Here is a 25,015-nt window from a genome sequence, read left to right as displayed (position 1 = left end):
AAGCCTGAATACTATACTTATTGATCACCGAGAGATATTGTTCTCATTGGTAAGATAGTGGAGACTTTTCCAACAATGCTCAGCCCCTGAGGCCAGGAACAATGTGCTGGGTAGTCGACTAAAAGACTTTTTTTTTATTCCTGCTTGGTCATAAGTTAATTTGGACAGATGGATCTTACACGTTATAGAACACTGTTATACTCTCAAGTTTCATTACAAACCTTAAAACAGATTTTTAATAAATCCTCAAGAAGATCCACAAGTTTTTTCCTCTGGTGGAAGAGTTCATTGGAGGTAGTTCCCAAGGCAGAATAAGGTCTGGGGGGTGTACTAAAGACTATTTCCTATCCCCAAACCTGAGGGAAAGTAGTATCTTATAATAAACCTAAGATTTCTAAACCATCACACATTGTTACGCATATTGCACACTGAAATTATGTATTTCAGGAAAAATTGCCATTTTTACTGTTCATCATCAGGTGTGTATTAATCTCTAGAAACTAAATTAATGCAACACTCACTACACCGCTTGATAAATCCCTTGAGGGGTGTAGATTCCAGAATTCAATTCACAATTCAAAATCTCTGCAAAAATGGCATGACGTCCAAAAACCAAACTGTGCTCCAAAAACCAAAATAGCGCTCCTTTCCTTCTGTGCCCCAAACAGCAGTTTATACCCACATATGACATTTAGGCTAAGGCCCCACATTGCGGAAAAGCAGCTTTTTTTGTTGCAGATTTTATTGCATTTTTTTGAGCCAAAGCCATGAATAGCTACAAAAGGATTGGGAAATATATAGGAAATTCTTAGGCTGGGTTCACACGATGTATTTTGGCACGTAATGTGGCACGTAGACGCTGCGGGAGCTTTTGCGGGCCGTATACGCTCCCATTGATTTCAAGGGGAGCCGGGACTGTATACGCGGCGCTATTTTGTGGCCGCCGCAAAATCACGGCCGCAAAATAGCGCCGCGTATACGATCCACGCTCCCATTGAAATCAATGGGAGTGTATACGGCCCACAAAAGCTCCCACGGCGTCTACGTGCCACATTACGTGCCAAAATACATCGTGTGAACCCAGCCTTATACTTCTACCTTCTGCTCAATCCACTCCTGGCTTTGGCTCAAAAAAATGCAGCAAAATCTGCAACAAAAAAAGCTGTTTTTCCATACCTCCCAACTTTCGAAGAACTGAAAGAGGGACAAAATGTGTGGCGTGCGTAGCGTGCCGTGGCAAATTTAGCTCCACCCACTTTTATGTTGACTCCGCCCATTCTCAGTCATTTTCCATGTGCCCCCACACAGTATAATACTTCTACAGTCACCTGTAAATTATATGTCCCCCCTCTATCTCTCCCCCAGTTTCATGTCCCCTCCATCTCTGTCCCAGATTCATGCCCCCCCATCTCTTCCCCCAGATTCATGCCACCCAACTCTGCCCCAGTTTCATGTCCCCCCATCTCTGTCCCCAGATTAATGCCCCCCATTTCTATCCTCAGATTAATGCCCCCCATCTCTATCCCCAGATTAATGCCCCCATCTCTACCCCCAGATTAATGCCCCCCATCTCTGCCCCCAGATTCATGTCCCCCCATCATTGCACCCGATTCATGTTCCCCCATCTCTGCCCCCAGATTCATGTCCCTCCATCTCTGCCCCCAGATTCATGTCCCCTCCATCTCTGCCCCCAGATTCATGTCCCTCTATCTCTGCCCCCAGATTCATGTCCCCTCCATCTCTGCCCCCAGATTCATGTCCCTCCATCCCTGCCCCTAGATTCATGTCCCCACATCTCTGCCCCTAGATTCATGTCCCCCCATCTCTGCCCCCAGATTCATGTCCCTCCATCTCTGCCCCCAGATTCATGTCCCCTCCATATCTGCCCCCAGATTCATGTCCCTCCATCTCTGCCCCAAGATTCATGTCCCCTCCATCTCTGCCCCCAGATTCGTGTCCTCTCCATCTCTGCCCCCAGATTCATGTCTCCCCATCTCTGCCCCCAGATTCACGCCCCCCATCTCTGCCCCCAGTTTCATGTCCTCTCCATCTCTGCCCCCAGATTCATGTCCCCACATCTCTTCCCTCAGATTCATGTCCTCTCCATCTCTGCCCCCAGATTCATGTCTCCCCATCTCTGCCCCCAGATTCATGTCCCCACATCTCTGCCTCCAGTGTCATGCCATCCTCTCCTTCTTCTGCCCCCAGTTTCATGTTCCAGCTCACTGTGTACACACAAAAAACACTTACACTCACCTTTTCCTAGCTCCCCCGCCGCTCTCTCTGCAGTCTCGCTAACAGAGTTGCAGGCGCGATGTGACATCATCACATCACGTCTACACAGCCACTAGCCGGAATGCAGCAGCAAAGCGAGGAGCTGAACTGTGACAGCTCCTCGCTTTAGCCGCGTATGTATTCAACTCAGATCTGCGTCTGGTGGAAATCGGGACGGTTGGCAGGTATGGTGTTTCCACAATGTGGGGCTTCAGCCTAAAGGGGTTATCCAAATTCCAAAAATTATCTGCAAATACATGCACAGCAGTGCTAAATCCTCACTGTTCCATTGTGCACCCCTTGCTTGTCTTATTTACATGCAGTGAATCTGTGAAAACTACATTTCCCATGATTCATCCTCATACACTCTCTCAGTTTTACCCTTCCCTTCTCCACTATCCCCTGCAATGAAATCACAAGTAATAAATCCCTCCCACAGCTGAGGTCACGTGCTGCTGTGATGTTTCATTTGCTGGCTCACAGGCAGGGGTAGCTTACAAACGAAATGTCACAGCTGAGGTCAAAACAAATCAGATAAGAAAATAAATAAATAAAAATACTCTCTTGTCCATGGTGCGTTCCGGCATGATCCAGTCCTGCTACTCCATTGTCTTCCTCTGGCGGAAGTCCCGGCTGCACGCGACCGCTGAGGCCAATCAGCGGCCTAAGGAAAGTGACACCGGATGTCACAGCCACGGAAGACTATAGGCAAAAGAAGCCAGCAGAGCAGCAGTACCGAACTGCGCTGGGAAGCAACGCAGCAACTAGGGCTAGTTCACACGGAGACATGGAGGAGGATTTTGACAGCGGAATCCACATCATAATCCTCCTCCATACAATGTTAGCCTATGTAGACTGCTAGCTTTTCTTTTTTCTGCTAGCAGATTTTTCTACTAGCAGAGAAAAAGAAGCAACATGACCTTTCATCAGGCGTTTTCCGCCTGAAGAAAGCAATAGAAGTGAGTGGGAGGCGAAAACTGACGCGTTTTTTTTTCAGGCCATTCACTTTACAGAAGGGGAAAACAGCCTGGCTTTTTTTTTAAAGCTGTTTTTACAAAAAAAAAAGCTCCAAAAAAGCTTGGCAAGGTCCAAAAAAAAGCTTCCTAATTTTTCAGGAAGCCTTTTTTCCGGTGCCAAAATAAGCCACACGTTATTTACGTGTGAACTAACCCATGTCTTTTTTTGTTTGTTTTTATCACCTTCCCTGGCTTTTTTTTTTTTTTTTTTTAATTGGACAACCCCTTTAAGATAGGCCATCAGCTTTTGACCGTGGGTGCTGCGCTGCCTATTCCCATATTCTTGATAAAACAGGTTGTGGCTACTATGAAACATTACTGCATCCATAGCACAGCTATCTATAACACGCCATAGGGATGTGCTAGGGGAGCCTGTTCATACTTGTAACGGGACCTAAAGGAGTTCAGTTCTGTCAGTACTGCAGGTACTTCAGTAGTGAGGGGACAAGCCTGGAGAAGCTACGGGAGCCACAAATGTATTACAGACATACACAGTGAGCTGCCAGCTTGTCAGACCCTGAGCTACATACTGAATACAAGAGGCCGGCCTGTACAATCGTGTTGCACTAACTAACGCTACAGTTAGGTTTTGTCTCCGAGAAAATGGCGAGCACTTTTTCCAGACACTTCCGGTAACTCCCATCATCGCTGGCTATGGAGACTTCGCAGGAAGCGCAAAAATGTCATCAATGATCGCCAGGCAAAGCAGTGAGTGAGAAAAACGGCGAGAAATTGTGGTTTCTCCATGTTATGTGTGTGTGTGGCTGAGTGTCATGTTGCTCGGTGGTAGAAGGGAAGGCTCGGCTATGCCGTGAGGCGCCTATTTATGTAGTAACCTCTAGCCCTGTGTATCTGCTGGCGTCAGTGCTCGCCTATAACTGTGGGGGACATATTTGAATTGGGTGCTTTAGTACAGACACTGCACATTTAGTCAACCTGTGTGATTTAAGCCATAAAATGGTGGAACTGACAATATAGTCACTGCTTGTTGTTTTTACCTCAGCACAGCTAGTGCTATGCATCAATTTTACCCAAATAAAGTGCTGTGCTTAGTGATGTTGCAGCGGGCAAGTTACTGTAACATAACAGTTGCCAAAACCCCAAGCGTTCTGGATGTCAGTTACTAGTTGTATCTGTATGATACGTGTTGTGTTAAAAGGGTGTTCTGATTACAGGTCCATAGCAGGAGGGGTAACTGGACTGTATGGGTCACTATTCGGTTTACCTCCAAATGAATGGAGGGCCGGCTTTGGATTCACAACTGCAGGGATGCAAGAGATAGTAAAGCTTGTTGGAAAGGGACCTATGTTCTCGTGACAGGTGGTCCCAATGGCCTGACCTCTTACCAATCAAGAGTTTCTCCCTATACTACAGATAGGAATAGATCTCAAAGCGGAATACCTCTTTACGCTAAAGCCCTAAGATGTAGAAGTCAAATGTTTTCCCCTATTACTTTAATAGGGGAGGAATAAAAACAGCAAACTACTCAATGCAAAACTGTGTTGTTGTTTTTTCTGCAGTGTTTCACTACATGGGGACTTCTCCTCAAAGTTGCATGATGCATGTATAGTGCTAGCCTTCGCTAACCCTAGTCTGTGTGCCTTATTAGTGCACATGGATAACATTGAAGAGGGAACTTGATCTAGACCTGCCCTATCTTAGGTAAAGTGAAGGTCGTCCAACACAGAGTTGGTTGTTGTGGTCCAAGACCCTCCATGCATTACTTCTTTTCAGCACTATTTATTATAATGAACATTGAGCCCCTGGCTTTTTATAACAGCAAGGATATCTACAGCCCCGGGGCACATAATGGGAAAGCCAACAGTGCGCTGAATTCGGCACACTGTGTGCTTTTTAGCGGTATATAAAACCGCATGTGCCCGAGGACATAAAAGGTCCTCTTTAAGGAAAATACGCATTATGTCTGCACCCTATGAACACACCTGTAAAGGAAAGTCTGTTCACTATTCCAAGCTGAAGCATCCAAGCACAAGGGCCCAAGAATTACAGAAACCTAGCCATATGCATCCCATAGTATACCTCTGATAAAAGTGCTGTTAGTATTGGTCAATAAAGTACCCTCACATTTTTATTTCTATATCTACGAAGTGTTGGCTGGTTTGGGAATATTGCCTGTTCTCTGGGACTGGCACTCTTTCTTTTGACTGCTGTCTATCTTTCGTTTTCACTATATAAAACAATTTCTTTTGTCTGCTCTTTATGCACGGCTGAATTAGGGGGCGTTCACACTACCGTCTGTGTCCGCTCAAAATCTGGCACAGACATTAGGAGCGGACACTAGCTGTGTCCGTGACACCTGTCATTTATTTAAAACCCTACATGTCGGGTTTTTCTGTCCGCTTGAGAAGTCGGACATCTTTACATGCGGACAGGGAAGGAAGGGCACGGAGTGCAAAAGAACGCACCCGATGCCCATTTAAATAAATGACAGGTGTCACGGACACAGCTAGTGTCCGCTCCTAATGTCCGTGCCAGATTTGGAGCGGACACTAGGAGCGACACTACCTGTCGGTCTCAGACAGTAGTGTGAACGCTCCCTAACTGGACCAATCCGCGCCAAAATTGTCACTTATAGAAAAGACAAATGCACCTCTGGCGCAGATGACCTGTATTAGCCAGTAGAAGCTTGCAGGGCCTTTTTTCGTAGCCACACTAACATATCCACAGTTTTAGACCAGGATTTCATAAAGCCAGCCATTTCATAGAATGGGAGCTTCATATCAATAGCTGAGTTTTTTTGTTTGTGTGTTTATCGAGCACATTACAATGATAAACAAGATTTGTCACGTTTCAGATTTTGAGAAGAAGAGCTTTGGAGTCTCCTGCCTCCACCACATGCAGTGAGAGTTGATCCTTCCACTGCTATGACATCACCATTTTACTTAAGCAACAAAAGCCCGCCCCCAATTCATCAACTGTCTCATTTGCATAAGGCTTCAAAATAGTTTTTCTCCAAATCTACAAAAGTGGCATATATCACCAAGGTATGTTTTTATCGCTGTAATGTGTTCTGCAATGTGGTGGTAGCAGTTGAATGTTTGATTATGTTTAGGACAGGTGGTAGACTTCCTTTAAAGAGGACCTTTCACCACTTTGCAACCTGTGCAGCTTTCTGCCCCATGTTATAGATGCAGCTGCATAGACTGTAGTGCACTTTGAATTACCTCCCTAGCCCCCCTCGTTTTGGAGCTGTGAGCCCCGTAAATTTTGGCGCCCTGTATGTTAATTAAGGCTTTAGTGTCAGAAGGGCGTTTCTGACGATAAAAAGAAAAGCTACGTCAGTCTGACACTGTCCAATTAGCAGTGGACAGTGTCGGAGCTGCTTCTCCTGCCTAATCTCGTGAGTTCTCGTGAGATCAGGCAAACGTCTCTTCACAGGGCTGCACAGAAGACCCGGAGAAGCGATCCAGGCTGAGCACTGAAGTGGATGAAGGAGAACTTCAGTGACATCTTCACAGGTAAGTGAAGAAACCCCTAAGCAATGAGCATAACTGCCCTGTACACCCTGTGGTCCTAGGTCTAGCCCCTATACAACGAGCATTAACCCCTATAGCCCCCTAGGCAATGAGCATTAACCATACCTCCCAACTTTTGAAGAACCGAAAGAGGAACAAAATGTGCGGCACGCTTAGCGCGCCGTGGCAAATTTAGCCCCACCCACTTTTGTGTTGACTCCGCCCACTCGTTAATTTTTCATGTGCCCGCACACAGTATAATCCTCCTACAGTCACCCGTAAATTATATGTCCCCCCTCTATCTCTCCCCCAGTTTCATATACATCCTTCATCTGCCCCCAGTTTCATGTCCCTCTTCCATCTCTGCCCCCAGATTCATGTCCCTCCATCTCTGCCCCCAGATTCATGTCCCCTCCATCTCGGCCCCCAGATTCATGTCCCACATCTCTGCCCCCAGATTCATGTCCCCACATCTCTGCCTCCAGATTCATGTCCCCACATCTCTGCCCCCAGATTCATGTCCCACATCTCTGCCCCCAGATTCATGTCCCTCCATCTCTGCCCCCAGATTCATGTCCCTCCATCTCTGCCCCCAGATTCATGTCCCTCCATCTCTGCCCCCAGATTCATGTCCCTCCATCTCTGCCCCCAAATTCATGTCCTCTCCATCTCTGCCCCCAGATTCATGTCCCCCATCTCTGCCCTCAGATTCATGTCCTCTCCATCTCTGCCCCCAGATTCATGTCCCCCATCTCTGCCCCAATGTCATGCCGTCCTCTCCTTCATCTGCCCCCAGATTCACGTTCCACCTCCACATTAAACTTACCTTCTCCTCCGCTCCCTCGCCGCCTCTCTCGCTGACACATGCGGCTGAAGGAAGGAGCTGACACAGGTCAGCTCCTCGCTTCGCCGCTGCCCGCCTCTCTCCCTGACACACGCGGCTGAAGCTGCTCGTGTGCTCGCTTCGCCGCTGCGTCTCTCTCTCTCGCTGACACATGCGGCTGAAGCGAGGAGCTGACCTGTGTCAGCTCCTCGCTTCACTGCTGCCGCCGGCTCCTGGCTTGTACATCGCGTCTACAAGCCAGGAGCCGGCGGCAGCAGCGAAGCGAGGAGCTGACACAGGTCAGCTCCTCGCTTCAGCCGCATGTGTCAGCGAGAGAGAGACGCAGCGGCGAAGCGAGCACGCGAGCTGCTTCAGCCGCGTGTGTCAGGGAGAGAGGCGGGCAGCGGCGAAGCGAGGAGCTGACCTGTGTCAGCTCCTTCCTTCAGCCGCATGTGTGTTCAACTCAGATCTGCGTCCTCAGGACGCAGATCTGAGTTGAAATCGGGACATACCTCCCTCCAACCGGGACCGCGGGACATGTCACCCAAATCGGGACTGTCCCGCGGAAATCAGGACGGTTGGGAGGTATGCATTAACCCCTATAGCCCCCTAGCAATGAGCATTAACCCCTATAGTCCCCTAGGCAATGAGCATTAACCCCTATAGCCCCCTAGGGGTTAATGCTCATTGCCTAGGGGCTATAGGGGTTAATGCTCATTGCCTAGGGGGCTATAGGGGTTAATGCTCGTTGTATAGGGGCTAGACCTAGGACCACAGGGTGTACAGGGCAGTTATGCTTATTGCTTAGGGGTTTCTTCACTTACCTGTGAAGATGTCACTGAAGTTCTCCTTCATCCACTTCAGTGCTCAGCCTGGATCGCTTCTCCGGGTCTTCTGTGCAGCCCTGTGAAGAGACGTTTGCCTGATCTCAGGAGAACTCACGAGATTAGGCAGGAGAAGCAGCTCGACACTGTCCACTACTAATTGAACAGTGTCAGACTGACGTAGCTTTTCTTTTTATCGTCAGAAACGCCCTTCTGACACTAAAGCCTTAATTACCATACAGGGCGCCAAAATTTACGGGGCTCACAGCTCCAAAACGAGGGGGGCTAGAGAGGTAATTCAAAGTGCACTACAGTCTATGCAGCTGCATCTATAACATGGGGCAGAAAGCTGCACAGGTTGCAAAGTGGTGAAAGGTCCTCTTTAAGGAAAATGGCAAATTTCAGTCAGGAGACAATTAAGCATAAGACTTAGTAGCATGTTCAAAGTCTATTAAAGGGAGTCTATCATTGGGGAAACATGTCTTTAACTGAAGGCACATTGCCTTTATAAAGGCTATTTCACTCCTACCTTTACTTTTCTTCTCCTTGCTGCCATTTGGCCCAAAAAAGTTTTATTCTCATATGCAAATGATGCTCTGGGAGTACAGGGGGCATTCCCCCTGTGCTCCTCGCACACCATTGTCATCCCTACAACCCACCTCCAGCGCTGCTTTTTTCACACCCCAGCATCAATTTCTGTTCATCTTCGAAAGAAAAATGGCTGATGGAGCTTGCTCCCTCGGCCATTTTTCTTTTGCAGGTGAATAGAACAAGATGCAGGGAATATGAAAAAGCAGCGCTGGAGGTGGGTTGTAGGGATGACAATGGTGTGCGAGGAGCACAGGGGGAATGCCCCCTGTACTCCCAGAGCATCATTTGCATATGAGAATAAAACTTTTTTGGGCCAAATGGCAGCAAGGAGAAGAAAAGTAAAGGTAGGAGTGAAATAGCCTTTATAAAGGCAATGTGCCTTCAGTTAAAGACATGTTTCCCCAATGATAGACTCCCTTTAAAGAGGACCTTTCACCATATCTGGGCACAGGCAGTGTTATATACTGCCAGAAAGCTGACAGTGCGCTGAATTCAGCGCACTGTCGGCTTTCCCGATCCGTGCCCGGTGTAAAGCGCTATCGGTCCCGGTACCGTAGCGCTTTACAGTCAGAAGGGCGTTTCTGACCATTAGCCAGAGACGTCCTCTGCCTCGCGGCGCCAATCGCGCTGTGCTGTGGAGCGGGGAGGAACGCCCCCTCCCTCTCCTGCTAATGCTCGTCTACGGACAAGCTGTGTGAGCAGAGGGAGGGGGCTTTCCTCCCCGCTCACACAGTACAGCGCGATTGGCGCCGCGAGGCAGAAGGACGTCTCTGGCTAATGGTCAGAAACGCCCTTCTGACCATAGAAGAGCTACGGTACCGGGCCGTAAGCTCTTCACACCGGGCACAGATCAGGAAAGCCGACAGTGCGCTGAATTCAGCGCACTGTCAGCTTTCTGGCAGTATATAGAACTGCCTGTGCCCGGATATGGTGAAAGGTCCTCTTTAATAGACTTTGAACATGCTACTAAGTCTTATGTGTAATTGTCTCCCGACTGAAATTTGTCCTTTGTCACGATGACGATGTTTTTTTTGGACAAACAGCAGGGAAGAAAAGAAAAAGTAAATTTAGTGGTTTCATACAAGCAAGTGTCTAACAGCATTGCAGTTTTGTAGTCTAAACCTACATTCATTCTATCGTTGTTTAGTCTGTTGTTCTGATCTGTCCTGGGATGAAAGATGCAGACTGAGCATATTCTGCTTACATCTGTTGTCATTGACTGTAATGCTAGTAAACAGAAGCAAAGCCCCCCTCCCCTATGGTTTAACTTCTCTTCACAAAAATAAAGTCCTTTGTGTGGTAGATTGTAACATTGAAAAAATAAACCAGTAACAAAAAAAAAAGCTTCGGTCTCTTTTTTTTTTTTTTTTTTTTTTTTATTGTTAAAGGGATCCTATCATAAAATCCCTTTTTTTCTGAGTAACACGTCGGAATAGCCTTAAGAGAGGCTATTCTTCTCCTACCTTTCGTTTTCTTTCCCACACCGGCGTTCCGTAGGAATCCTGGTTCTTGTCGGTATGCAAATGAGTTCTCTTGCAGCTCTGAGGGCGTCCCCAATGCTGCAAGAAAACTTTCTCCAGCGCCGCCTCCATCTTTGTCAGCAGCGTCTTCTTCTTCCGAAGGTGGCTTGTAACTTCTAGGCCCCGGGCCTTGGGCAGAGCAGACTGCGCATTCCCACAGGCCGCGAAAAAATGGCCGCTTGCACAGTACTGTAAGCAGCCATTTTTTGTTCTACAGTCTTCTGTGTTATCAAACACATGGCTAGCCTTTGCTAATTCTGCTCATAAGTGAGTGATGGGTGCTGGAGACCATTCATAGGACCACTTTTAGGCTTGCCCATTTTTTTTTTTTCTTGCTTTCAGTACATCAACGTCAAGAACTGATTGTTTCCTTGCTGTCTAATATATTCCATCCCTTGACAGGTGCCCTGACTGCTAGTGTTTAGGCTGCCTAAATGTTAACATTGGTGAAACTCTGCTTTACCTGTCGAAGTCATGGTAAATGGGTATGCAAGATATAAATATGGGCACCATGTATGGAGCACAAACCCCCCCAGTTCTCATAAGTAATGTGGGTGCATCTGCTGGTATCAGCAAGCTACCCCCTACATACAATTAAATATGTATTGTTCATGAGGACTAACTGCTGTGACTTGTTTTTACTGCACTTCTTTGTATACAGCTAATCTTGTTTCTATTTAGGTTCCACAATGCCTGCTGACACCATGGCACCCAAAGACATTATGACCAACTGTCATGCCAAGTCAATCTTAAATACTATGAACTCTTTGCGCAAGAGCCAGACGTTATGCGATGTGACACTCAGAGTAAATATGAAGGATTTTCCTGCTCACCGTATAGTACTTGCTGCCTGCAGTGATTATTTTTGTGCAATGTTTACTAGTGAGGTAAGTAGTACATTTTAAGATGTAATAAAGGGGTTTTCCACAACATAAAGCTTTATATTTATTTTTTTTAATGAAAACTTGAGCACCGTGCTCAAGATCAGCATCCTCCCCATCGCTCCATTTCATTTTCAATATTAAATTGAAGCATATGACTGTTTGCTGCAGTGGTGAAAACTTAATTTCACAAGTGTACCTTGCTTTGCTACCTTACTGAAGCTCTGGCCATTCCTCCTAACAAAAATTATTCATGTACTGTGTATGCTCCTAGCTACTTTCACTGGGTGACCATCATATTTTGCAAAGGACAAACTGTGCTTTGCAATAGTGCTATTTATTATTCCATACAATGCACTGGGAAGCTGGAGAAAATTCAGCATGGAGTGGAATTAGAGAAAAACTGCATTTGTGCAACTTTTCTTACAGGCTTTGCTCTAACTGTGTTCACTGTGTAGCCAAAATGACATTACATCTGTATTCTGGGAGTTGGTACAGTTAGGGTGATAACATGTTAATTAATTCATTTATTTACTTTACGTCTTAACCACTTATCAAAATCCAAAACTTTACGAAAACGTTTCTGTGTACAGGGATGTGTAAGCTGTCTTTTTTTCTTTTTTTTTTTGTGGGTCCAGATGTACTGTTTGTTTATACCATTTTGGGAATGCATTGTTTTGATTTCTTTTTATCAGAATTTTTATGGGGGCCGAAAAAAATAGGTTTGGGTTTTTTTTTTTTTCCACTACTGTGTTCAGCATATGGAAAAATTTATTTATTTTTTGTAAAATAATAGATTTTTCAAATATAATTAAAAGGGATCCTATCATTCAATCACTTTTTTTTTCTCCCTAACACGTTGGAATAGGCTATTCGTCTCCTTCCTTTCGTTGTCTTCTCCATGCCGCCGTTCGACTAAAATCCCAGTTTTTCTCTGTAAATGAGTTCTTTTGCAGCACTGGGGGCGGGCCCCAGCGCTCAAACAGCACTGGGGGCATCCCCAATGCTGCCAGAGAACTGTCCAGCGCCGCCTCCAGCTTCTTCTGGAACGAGTTCTTCACCGCGTCTTCTTCCGGCTGTGGCTTGTAACTTCTAGGCCTCGGGCCTAGGGCAAGCCGACTGCGTGTGCCCGCCAGCCACGAGAAAATGGCCACTTACAATACTATGTAAGCAGTAAGGCCTAGAGGCCTAGAAGTTAGAAGTCTCCACCGGAAGAAGACGCGGTGAAGACCTCGTTCCAGAAAAAGATGGAGGCGGCGCTGGACAGTTCTCTGGCAGCATTGGGGATGCCTCCAGTGCCGTTTGAGCGCCGGGGCCTGCCCCCATTGCTGCGAAAGAACTCATTTACATACCGAGAAAAAACGAGATTTTAGGCGAACGGTGGCACGAAGAAGACAACGAAAGGTAGGAGACGAATAACCTTTCTTAAGGCTATTCCGACGTGTTAGGGAGAAAAAAAAGTGATTGAATGATAGGATCCCTTTAAACAAAATAACCATAAACATGTGGAGATGCTTATTTTTAAGACTGGGTTCACATCTGTGTCTGGTATACATCCGGTTGCGTTCTCACAGAGTTGTTTGGCTCAGGAATTTGGTCAGGAAACTGACTCAAATTCCTCCTCCAAAAAATGTCTCACCATACAGTCCTATGGTGAGGCATTTTTAGGTGGAGGAATTTGAGTCAGTTTCCTAACCAAATTCCTGAGCTAAACAACTCCATGTGAACGCAACCTAAGAGAAAGGCCCGGTTCACATAGAAAAGCAGTTACCTGGGAAAGCACAGAGACCCCACAGACTAGAATGGGGTCCGTGCGGTTTCCACACAAAACATGCGTAGAGAAAAATGCTGCTTTTTTTTTTTTTTTTCATCCCCACCTACCCAATTTTTATTTTTTTTAATTTTGAAATAGGAGTAACTAGGTCTGCTGGGAATGGTAGTACGCCAGCCAGCACAGAAAGACTTTGAGAATTGTGATTGAGTGATGTAGCTTGTAACAACGTCGAATTCAGTTTGTACTGTGTCTGTTCTTATACAATCAAGTCATGCCAAACTCATTCCTTTTTCTTAATTTTTGGCTTACCGTATATACTCGAGTATAAGCCGAATTTTTCAGCCCAGTTTTTGTGCTGAAAAAGCCCCCCTCGGCTTATACTCGAGTCAGCAAAAAAAAAAAAAATTTTTTTTTTTTTTTTTTTTTAGGAGGGAGAGTCTATGACCAGCCACAATATCAATATATAGAATCTCCCATAAAACAGTGCAAAAAAAAAGAAAAATTAATAAAAAAAAGTTCTAAATCACTCATTTCCCTAGAATACATATAAAAGTAGAAAATGACTGTGAAACACATACACATTAGGTATCCCTGTGTCTGAAAGTGCCCGGTCTACTGAATATAGGGGATCTGCAGTGCTCCTGTTCCGTCGGGAAGGGGTTAATAGGAGCATTGCAGATACCCTATATTCAGCCAGACTGAATTCCAAGTGGGGGAAGAAAAAACAGTCCTCAAGCTCAGGGAAGAGGCAGACAGACAACCAAAACACCCCCTCCCCTTCCCCAGCAACTACTGCACCCAAAAACTCCGACCATTTTAATTTTTGATATTTTCCAGTAGCTGCTGCATTTCCCCCCCCCCCCTAGGCTTATACTCGAATCAATAAGTTTTCCCAGTTTTTTGTGGTAAAATTAGGGGGGTCGGCTTATACTCGAGTATATATGGTAATTTTCCAGATATGTTCTCAAACCCATTTGTTAGGAAGCACCCTGTGTGAGCTCAGCCTAAGAGTGTGTTTGCCATATGACTGCTGGCAGCAGTAGCGTGTATGTCCAGGATTCCTTTTGATCCTGATTCTGAATACAATAGGTGGTGGCAGTGAGTATTTGGTATGCTTGGACTGTGTTGGTGAGTGATTTACCATCAATTTGCAGCCTGATTGAAACGTGTGTGCGAGATTGAGTGAGTAGCGTGAATTTACCCTGATAGCTTCACCCACATCACGTGCTAGGGCGGTCAGTACGTGACAGTATCCAGCTCACACACAGAACTATATGGCGGTGGGAGGAGGTGCCTGTTAATTTATTGCCTTATTCTGCACAGTGGTAGATTTTTATTTGGAAACATAGCAGTGTTATCACGTACGCTGCACAAGGAATAAGACCTATGTACGTTTTCATTTCAATGTCTTCGTTCAGATGTCTGGTTTTCTTGTGTCTGCAAATAAATAAATAAATATATAAAAATCAGGTGATGTGTCCTGGACACAGAGAAATACAAAGTGCAGAGTTATAAACAGTTGATCTGCTTTTCACAGATGTGACTCAATGACTCAACCACCACATGCAATTAGCACGGCAGGGCACTGTATGTGAATATGGACCTCACATGTCTGCAGATTGCTGATGACTGAATGAGGCTTGGAAAGGTTTTCTAGGGTTATGCCTAGATCTGCAATATCATCACACAGTCTGCTTTATTACGGCTATGTGTAAATCTATTATATTATATTGCACTTTTATCCACAGTTATCTGAGAAAGGCAAGCCATATGTGGATATCCAGGGACTCACTTCATCCACCATGGAAATTCTACTTGATTTTGTATATACAGAGACTGTTCATGTTACTGTGGAGAATGTACAGGAACTCCTGCCAGCTGCTTGTTTACTTCAGTTGAAAGGTAAGCAGATGGGTTTATGTCTCTCCATTTTGCTAGAATTCTAAATGATCTGCTATTGATATGATTATATTATATTACTGTATATACTCGAGTATAAGCCAACCCGAATATAAGCAGAGGCCCCAGATTGTGCTAAAAATTTGGCTTATACTCGAGTATATACGGTAATTTTATAGCATGGCTTGGCATATGATCATAAACTCTATGATGTTTTTTTCTTTGGGCCTAAACCTCTCAGGGGTCTTGGCTGTAACAAATATAAAGACAGTTAATATGTTTTTTTATAGTGATAGACACTCATGAAAGCATCAATGAAAAATGATTAAAAAGGCAAATAAAAATTAATTAGCGTATACAAAATGACATAATATACACACATAAGCATATTTACCTTATTTACTTGCATAAATGTACTCTTTCTAGCAATACTTCTCATAACAGCTACTAATGTGGTCCGCTATACAGGTGTCAAGCAGGCATGCTGTGATTTTCTGGAGTCTCAGCTTGATCCATCCAACTGTTTAGGGATTCGTGACTTTGCAGAGACTCATAATTGCTTGGACCTTATGCAAGCTGCTGAAGTGTATAGCCAGAAGCATTTCCCAGAAGTGGTACAGCATGAGGAGTTCATGTTACTGCAACAGGAGGAAGTGGAGAAGTTAATCCGATGTGATGAGATTCAGGTAGAAGCGTATGTATATGGCATGTGACAGCCTATTCTGGGTTTTCTAGTTAATGGTGACCTGCTCTAGCATTTAATAGTATATTTGTATTGTTTTCAGTGTTGCTTATTTTTTCTCCTACAGATAGACTCTGAAGAACCTGTGTTTGAGGCGGTTATAAACTGGGTAAATCATAACAAACAGCATAGAGAAAAATCCCTTCCACAGCTTCTTCAATATGTGCGCATGCCTTTGCTGACACCACGCTACATAACAGATGTAATAGACACAGAGGTATACAGGTTGTCGTGTAAATAGAATTTTTGTTTTCTTCTTTGGTTTTAGTATCTACGTTAATCTGACATTTTTTTTCATGCCTACATTTTTGTAGCCTCTAATCAGATGCAGTTTACAATGCAGAGATCTAGTCGACGAGGCAAAGAAATTTCATTTGCGTCCAGAGCTGCGAAGTCAGATGCAAGGCCCTAGAACACGGGTGCGCCTGGGTAAGTTCAGGAATGTTTCGCTTTTGAATAACCTTGATTCTATACTCAAACAGTGCAAAAAATCTTACATCTTACATTTTTTGGGGAACTTCATACCAAGTTTCACTTTTAATTTTATTTAAACACTATAAAACAAAAAGCTGCTGACCTTACTATTAAAGTGTAACTGAAGTTTATAAAACTTTTGCCATATCAGAAGTTTTGTTCAGTGGAGGGCCGAGTGATTCTGTTCTGCTCTCTTTTTTTCGGAGTTTGTGGGCTCATAGGACTGTCGGTAACAGTTCAATAAAGCTGTCATAAATCTTTTTTTTTCATTTGTTTATGATTCCAATCCTGGTTTTGCAAGGAAAAAAAGTGCTGTATTAGAAAACCTCAGCCTCTTCATGATGTAGTCATTTTTCTGGCTCCTGATCGGACACATTTTTGGGATTTGAAAGCTATTTTTCAGTTGAGTTATACAGATAGTTTTTGTCTTTTTTGTGATTCATAAGTCTTTAATTTTATGTAATTTTTCTATTTGTTTTTTTTTTAGTATGTGGGAAAATTTTATAAATAGGGAGGAAGTTTCAGTTTTTTGACTTTTTTTCCCTCATTTCATTTTTAAATAGCACAAATTGCTATTACTAGTTTTATTTTTTAAGAATTTCTCACCAGTTTCACTAGGAGGCAATAAGAAGCCAAAAAGTGTCAACTTCATCGTTATACCATAGGGGCTACTAGGGGATATGCTGTATTGAGACCTCAAGGCGCATGGCACCATGTCAAGGACACTATAGGGGATATTAGGCTGGGTTGGCAACATTGAAGAGGACATTATATTGTGGGTGACACTATACTGTGGAGGCCACATTAAGGATGAGGGTCCACAACGAGGGGGGCTTTATACTGTAGAGCAGGGGTCTCTAACTCTATTTACACGGGGGCCGCTAGAAGTAGAGTCTGGGTGAGGCTGGGCCGCATCAGGTTTACCACAAGCTATGTGCGCCGCAGCAAATTTAGCTCCGCCCACTTTTATGTTGACTCCGCCCATTCTCATTCATTTTCATGTGCCCCCCACAAAATATAATCCTCATACAGTAACCCGTACACTATATGTCCCCACATTATAATGTTCCCTTCCAACTGTAATAAAGGAGTTTACACATTACCTAGAGTTAACATTTTATTTGCCGATAAATCTATTGCCAAGCAGAGTTTATATTGTGACTGTTCGTGGTGTCTGGTAGAATCTGTAGTATAAGACTGTAGTGAATAAGTGGATATAATCTGCATCTGAAAAATAATAGTAATCTGATCGATAGATACTTCTTTTCATACCTTAGATTTCTGGCATACAGGGATGATATTGAGGAGAACATACGCAAGGCCGTTTCTTGCACCATGTCTTCATTGTAACCACAGTACACAGACCTGCTGAAATAGACTGCAGTATGTTTAGACCTACAGGTTTAGCCTTTTCACGTCACACTTTTATTGTCTGTGACACTCTCTCTGACTCAAAAAGTCAAGAGCAAGGGGGGATATTTCAAACTACCAAAGGATTTCCAAGAAATAAAGATATAAATAAAACAAACAAACAAACAGATGAGGGCATCAGGTATTTAATCTATGCATTATGCATTTATTTTGAGATCTGTATTGGTTACCAGAGTGTCATTTTAATTCTGTAACAATCTGCAGAACAGTTTTCTCTAAACTACTGTGTAATAGCTGATACAGCTTTGCATTATGCATGCTTATACTTTTTGTTCTATTAGTTTTGTTTATTTCTGTGTATATCGTTCTGTTATGTTATTTTGAAGGGGCTAATGAGGTACTACTTGTCATTGGTGGATTTGGTAGCCAACAATCTCCTATAGACGTAGTGGAGAAATATGACCCTAAAACTCAGGAGTGGAGTTTCCTTCCGGTGAGTTTAATTATCCCTTACGATTGAAAAAAAATATGTATAACTAATATGAATTTGTGTGTGTATATATATATTTATATATATATATATATATATATATATATATATATATATATATATATATATATATAATCTGGTCTGTCAGCAACTTCTATGGATGGAAATTGTCCTTTTATTGGAAAAAGCAGTACACCACGTATCGGTCCACCCTGGGACCTTTCTCAAGTGCTCTTCCATAGAAGTTGCTGACAGACCAGATTGTTTGTTTGTTTGTTTGTTTGTTTGTTTATATATATATATATATATATATATATATATATATATATATATATATATATATATATATATATATAGTGTCTGTGTGTGAGTTACAAAGTTTTTCCCTACTCAATTTCCATTGAGATCAGGTGTCAGTTGTACTGGAGCTAATCTCCTATCACAGGTTTTAACCCTTTTGATGCCGCAGTCAGTCATGAACACAGCATCAAAAGTTGTTTTTTTTAATGCTGCTCCCTGAGTCATGTTCAGCAGTGCTGATCTGTTGCCATGGCAGCCCAGGGGCAGATCCATTACCTGAGGTCTCACAGCCAGAGAATAGATTGCACATATTTCAAATTTTCATGAAAACTCAGGCTTAAGTTTAAAAATATGAAATGAATAAACTTCGCCCCTCAAAGTGGGACTTTCCCATATGAAATGATTTATGTAAAAAACAACCCATACACTAAACTAAAAACATTGTTTCACTTGGACAGTGAACATAAAAGAAAAAAGTCAGTTAGGGAGTCTATCAGCCCAAAATTGAGAGAGTAACTAATCACAGTACCTTGTAGGGCCGTCAGCACAGTTTACAGTGATGTATTTATTCAGGACCACTGCCTCATTCTTGTAAAAATCGTTCTTTTATCCCTATGCAAATTAGCAGAAAATGGCTTTTAGGGTGCATTGTTTTCCATCGATGGGCTTTACTATTTAATGCTGCTCAGCTCTGCCAACTAACTGTACTGTGCATGTCTGATGATAGCGGCACACTGCCGCATTTGAAGCCGGCTTCCTTCACTTCCAGTATAGTATGTCGCAGACATGAGACAGCTTTGACTGAGGCGCCGGAGGAGTTAATGCCCCCGATTGGTCCAGGCACCGATTGGGGGCATTAGTGCTGGGTGTCTACTGTGTAAAACAGTAGGCACCTGGCAGCTATGGTGGCTGCCCAACTCCCGGGCGTCCGCCATAGTTAAACACCCGGCATCCGCCGTACTATTACGGCAGATGTTGGGGAAGGGGTTAATTTAGATGGGTCAATTTATTTAAGAAAATGGGTTTGAGGCAAGCCAGTCCTGTAAGATTGGTTTTCCCTGTACGATATAATGGTCCACATTGTCACCTGCTCAGTTTAATGCTCCACAGTGGCCCTTGCACGGTATAATATGCTCTACAGTGATCCCCGCAAGGTATAATATGCTCCACAGTGGTACCTGCACCAGATGGATAATGCTCCACAGTGGCCTCTGCACAGTATAATGCTCCATAGTGATCCCCGCAGAGTATAATGAACCATAGTGGCCCACACACATTATAATGCTCCATAATGGCCCCCGCACAGTATAATATGGATTGTGCATTTGCAGTCCATATTATATAGTGCTACATGACTCGTCTTTGACCTGCCAATATTTCTATTAATTTCTTACCCTAACAGTGAAAGAACACATTTTAACCTTAAACCAGTAACTTTTATCCCTGTCTGCATTTTTTTTTTTATATTTTATTTCAATGTATCTTGGATTTTAGTAGGTAAGACTTTTTAATCAGTTTGTATTTCTATGTGTTTTTTAAAGAGGTGAGATGAGCAGAAAACATCAATTCTGGCATCTGAATTTTAAGGTTTATGACATTCATCATTTAGAGTAAATATAATGTAGGATAAATAATAAATAATTTTATTTTAGGGGTTATTATGAATGTGGGGATACCAATTATGTCCAAAGTCGATGGTACTCCCTCTCTTGGGGTTACCTGAATTCACAGAGACAGGAGGGGAGGGACAGTTGCATGTGTTCTCCTGCACACTGGTTAAAGTGGAAGCTGTAAGTATATGCAGATCCATTTTAACCAGTGATATCTCAAGATCTGGGTGGGCGACAGATAAGGTTTTTTTTGTTTTGTTTTTTTAAATAAAAACAAACAAGATCCTGTTCAGGCAGGAAGTGGTTAATAAGAATGTAGTAATCTTCGAGGTTAGGTGACTGCTAATGGTGTAGTGTGGTATAGTATTTACTCTTCATGTTTCATTTTGGCTTTCTAGAGTATTACTCGCAAGCGCCGCTATGTAGCCACAGTATCACTCGGGGATCGTGTGTATGTTATTGGAGGATATGATGGGCGTTCACGACTCAGTTCAGTGGAATGCTTGGATTACACCTCAGAAGAGGATGGTGTGTGGTACTCTGTGGCTCCCATGAATGTACGGCGAGGTCTTGCTGGAGCAACTACATTAGGAGGTATTGATTTGCCATACTTTTTCCTGAGATTAAAAAGGTATGTTTATGGCTGTATCCACAGACCGCTTCTGCTATATCTGAAACTACCATACAAGTGAATAGAGAGACCAGTGCATGAGCTACAATCTATAGATCTAGCCATAGCTGTGCATGTGCTACCACATCCACAATGGAGTGTCTCTTTTAAGTGTTGTGTATCTGTAATTTTTTTCTAAATTTTCATTTAATGCTGAATGACGAAGAGTAACCTTAGTTAACTTGTTTTACAGATATGATATATGTGTCTGGAGGATTTGATGGAAGTCGACGGCACACAAGTATGGAACGCTATGACCCTAACATTGATCAGTGGAGCATGCTAGGTGATATGCAGACTGCACGTGAAGGGGCAGGACTTGTTGTGGCCAATGGGGTTATTTATTGTCTAGGTGAGAGTGGAAGGGGAGCTATATTAAAACTGCTAAGCGCTAGTTAAAGATAGTTTTTGCATGACGTCACTTTGAATGAGTTTCAGGTGGTTATGATGGTTTAAACATTCTGAGCTCTGTTGAACGATTTGATCCTCATACTGGACACTGGAGCCACGTGACACCTATGGCTACTAAACGTTCAGGTAATAAAAGATTATCATGTCTTTTCAGTTTCATAAATGTGGTTTGTCAGAATTGTGACACTATTTGTTCTGTGATTCCAGGTGCTGGTGTGGCGCTCCTGAATGACCACATCTATGTAGTGGGAGGTTTTGATGGCACTGCTCATCTATCATCTGTAGAAGCCTACAATATTCGTACAGACTCCTGGACAACAATGACTAGCATGACGACACCACGCTGCTATGTTGGAGCCACAGTTTTACGTGGTAGACTCTATGCTATAGCTGGGTGGGTACTGTGTCACTTGACTGTGTTATACCTAGTACACAGCCTTAAAGGGATTGTCCCAAAATTTAAAGGTAGAGTATACATGTCTGATTGCCGGCCACCTCAACTCATTACTGAATTAGCCCCATCCCTGCTCACTATAAGGTCATCAAGTCTTGGGGACTGGCATAGTATCATGGGCATTAAATGGAGAAACCGAGTGTAAGCCGCTTTCTCCATTTAAACTTTTCTCTTCTGTGGTTATGCATTGATGTGGAATGGGAATCTTGGGATCCCTATTATAATGAATCTATGGGGATTCCAATGATGAGACATTTATCAGCTGGTTTATAGGTAAATGGTTGTTTGGGAGAAAAAAAAAACATTTTAGAGGCAGTGTACACCTTAGACCTTGGAAGAACACCAGAGTGTTCAGTCATGCACCACCTTAAAGCCCTGCATTTCTCATAACTTAGTGTATCAGTTTATAGCCTGGGGACTTATGAAATCCTTTTTGGTAATAAGGAAGCTACTACCGATCATAAAGTGTGATGCTGGTGGTATCCAAGCCTAACCAGCTTTTGTTCAGTAAGGTTTACTGCTTTTGGAAAGCAGAATAGCATAACGGATACATATGCTTTCTGTGAAAAATGTGGACGGCACATGTACCTGAAATGCAGACATGTGAATAAGCTCTGACTCTGAAGAATCAATCTAAGTCCCTGTTATGGTACATGCAGTCATCTGCAAACGGTAAATTACATGTGTAGGAATCCACAGAAGCAATATAATATTTCAGCAAGAATGACAGATTCTTTGCTATTAATTTAAGAGCCATCAGACATTTACAAATTTCTAATGGTTTCTTAGCTAAGTTAATGTAGTAAGCATGCTTCTTAGTGACCCTAATGGAATTAGATACCTGTTTTCTAATAGGATATATGAAATGGGTCTTCTAAACTAATCATACTGTTTAAAGAGGACCTTCTATGGAAACAGATCTATGTGATATTTAAGGAGCTGCATAGGAAAACTGTTAGCATTCTAATAATCACATCCCTTACTTTCGATCTGTGATTCAGCAGCGGACTTGATTACATTTATGTAAAGGTATAGAGGTGTTCTACCCACCAGCCTAGCTTTTAGAACAAGTTTAGTGGTCTGTTTCCTTAGCAGATCTTTTTAGGCAAGGTCTCCAATATATTGTGAAAAGTATCTGCATTACACCACATTATACATGCATTTTTTTTAACAATTAATTTTTGTTTTAGGTATGATGGTAATTCACTACTAAACAGCGTTGAATGCTACGATCCTGTTATTGACAGTTGGGATGTAGTTACATCAATGGCAACGCAGCGCTGTGATGCTGGAGTTTGTGTCCTTCGGGAAAAATGATGACAAAGACTGTAATGCTGGAACTGAATTGTCCTGCTGGTCTTTCCTTTGTGGGAAAATGTGAATACTGACCTACTGTTAAATATAAAAGAAATACATGCCTGCCAGTCACTGGAATTTAATGAAACTGGCAAAGACAAAGGTCATTTTAAACTGTGAATCAAAAGGTGCCTCATCATTCTGCCACAGATAGCCGCCACCTTGTTGTTAGACTTTCAATATCAAACTTTACTTCAGCAACAGGAAGAAAAACTATATGTGACGTTTTATGGATGCTGCATTGCAGAAGTGACAAGTGTGGTTGTGGAAGATTGCAACTCATTCAACTCTCTGGTGCCAAGAGAATGCCGTTTGACACATGCATGCATGAAAAGGCACTTAAAGGAATGTTATACTGTAGAGCTAAAATGAAGAATTTTTTAAGGCTACTTTTTCATGGCAGTATTTTGTTCAGTAACTATGGTAACAAATCCATTATATTTTTTTCATTGCAAGTTTCACTTCTTGTTTTGCCTTCAAAATACTGATACAAAATACTGACCGAAATAGCGATGTGGGAATCACTCATCTATAATTCAATAAGTTAATGGAAACAAGTTAATACAGTTTCCTGTTCTCATTTCAAGTGAAATCCAGTTTCTGAAATATTGAACATTCTTGTTGATTCTAGATAAGTAAAGGCACATTGTTGGAAATTTAGAATTGTTTTATTCAATCTGAGCAAATTGCTGAAAAGTTTGTAATTAAGCAGCTTACAAAACTACCCCTTTAACATTTGTGAATAGGTGACATCCACTACTAGAGAAGACTTACCGTAATAAATCTGCTGCTTCATACAACAGTCATATTTGAAAGTACTTTGGAGTAAAATGCACCAAGATACACACATCTTGGTAAACTTAAAAGGGTATTCCTATTTCAGGTAAACATAGTCAGGAGTTAAACAAAGAGCTTAAGGCAGCTGTTCTATACTCTTTCAGTAACCTAAACTGCATGGATCAGATGCATTCAACTGTAATTGTAACTTCTGACCACCTCAGCGAGGCAGGGACAGGGCTACTCCCATAAAGGACTGAGATGGGAATAACCCTTCAGGTTAGACAGGAAACATTCATAGATTAACATTTTCCAACCTTACTGAAAATGCAGAAAAGATAAAACCTCCATTACTACAAATCTCTTATGTATTTCAAGTAGCAACAGTTAAACCTTTCTCTGCCAAGGAGGTATCTCATGTCCTCTCAGGATGGCAGTTCAGTGGCCAAGGGCATATGAGATGCATCTTGGCTACTAACACCTGTCTCAGGCTGTATATAACCTAGATCAGACCTGGGCAATGTACGGCCCGCGGGCCACATCCGGCCCTCTGACTGCTTCTATCTGGCTGCAGAGCTAGTGGAAGTTCAAGGACTTGTGATGATGTCATCACAGCCTATCACCAGGATAGGTTATGACTCATTAGTGGGCGGAGCCACACGGGACTGTGTGCTTGCTGCAAGCTGCCGGCAATGGAGACTGCTGGATGATGAAGAGAGAAGAGACAGCATGTGTGAGCAAGAGGGGGGGAACTAGGGGCAGATGTAGGGGGGCAGTTAAACTGAATGCACATGGAGGGTGACATTAAACTGGGGCAGCTGGAGGAGGATATTAAACCATGGGGGGTAGCTGGAAGGGGACATGTCTGCTCTAGTTGCCCCCAGTTTAATGTCCCCCACCAGCTGCCTAAGTTTAATGTCCCCTCTAGTTTCTGTTAGTTTATACTGGGGCACCAGGAGAGGGACTTAATATTGTGGGACATTTGGAGGGAAATGTTATAATGTGGGGGGAGTATAATGTTAGGGTGACTGTAGGAGGATTTTACTTTGTGGGGCACATGGGAAAAATGATTGAGAATGGGTGGAGTCAGCAGAGAAGTGGGTGGAGTTAAATTTGCTGCGGCGCGCATGGCCCTCTAGAACCGTTACAATTTCTCATGTGGCCGCATGGGAAAATTAATTGCCCACCCCTGGTCTAGAATGATCTAGCTGTGATACAAAATGTTGAGGACACAGAAGCCACTCTAGATGGTATTCAGCCTAAAATAAAGCTAGTTGAGGTG

At 43.1% G+C, this 25,015-nt stretch overlaps 1 protein-coding gene across 3 annotated transcripts; it reads left to right on the top strand.

Annotated features, from left to right (window-relative positions):
- Window positions 1–3,822: 3,822 nt before the first annotated feature.
- On the top strand, window positions 3,823–24,088 carry KLHL12 (kelch like family member 12). 3 transcript variants are annotated; one of them, XM_075264381.1, is made up of 13 exons: window positions 3,823–3,998; window positions 6,106–6,295; window positions 11,206–11,411; window positions 14,928–15,081; window positions 15,547–15,764; window positions 15,888–16,037; window positions 16,135–16,249; window positions 18,052–18,158; window positions 20,464–20,659; window positions 20,929–21,087; window positions 21,174–21,272; window positions 21,354–21,540; window positions 22,791–24,087. In XM_075264381.1, the coding sequence occupies exons 3-13, from the start codon at window positions 11,214–11,216 to the stop codon at window positions 22,915–22,917; spliced, it is 1,710 nt and encodes a 569-aa protein (XP_075120482.1). In that variant the 5' UTR covers window positions 3,823–3,998; window positions 6,106–6,295; window positions 11,206–11,213; the 3' UTR covers window positions 22,918–24,087. The 3 variants fall into 3 exon arrangements, with proteins under 3 accessions (XP_075120482.1, XP_075120481.1, XP_075120483.1); XM_075264380.1 differs by lacking the exon at window positions 6,106–6,295; XM_075264382.1 differs by lacking the exons at window positions 6,106–6,295; window positions 11,206–11,411 and having other exon boundaries at window positions 22,791–24,088.
- Window positions 24,089–25,015: the final 927 nt, after the last annotated feature.

Source organism: Leptodactylus fuscus, chromosome 2 (genome assembly GCF_031893055.1).
Source record: "Leptodactylus fuscus isolate aLepFus1 chromosome 2, aLepFus1.hap2, whole genome shotgun sequence".
Classification (NCBI taxonomy): domain Eukaryota; kingdom Metazoa; phylum Chordata; class Amphibia; order Anura; family Leptodactylidae; genus Leptodactylus; species Leptodactylus fuscus.
The sequence above is the reverse complement of the archived record's forward strand: the minus strand, read 5'-3'. Positions and strand labels throughout refer to the sequence as shown.

Bases quoted from the DNA above. Each gene is read 5' to 3' on its own strand.
- KLHL12 (XM_075264380.1), top strand. From the start codon at position 3,971: ATGTCATCAATGATCGCCAGGCAAAGCA. The intron at 20,660-20,928 runs GTATTGATTTGC...CTTGTTTTACAG, and splicing joins TGGAGCAACTACATTAGGAG to ATATGATATATGTGTCTGGA. The intron at 21,273-21,353 runs GTAATAAAAGAT...CTGTGATTCCAG, and splicing joins TATGGCTACTAAACGTTCAG to GTGCTGGTGTGGCGCTCCTG.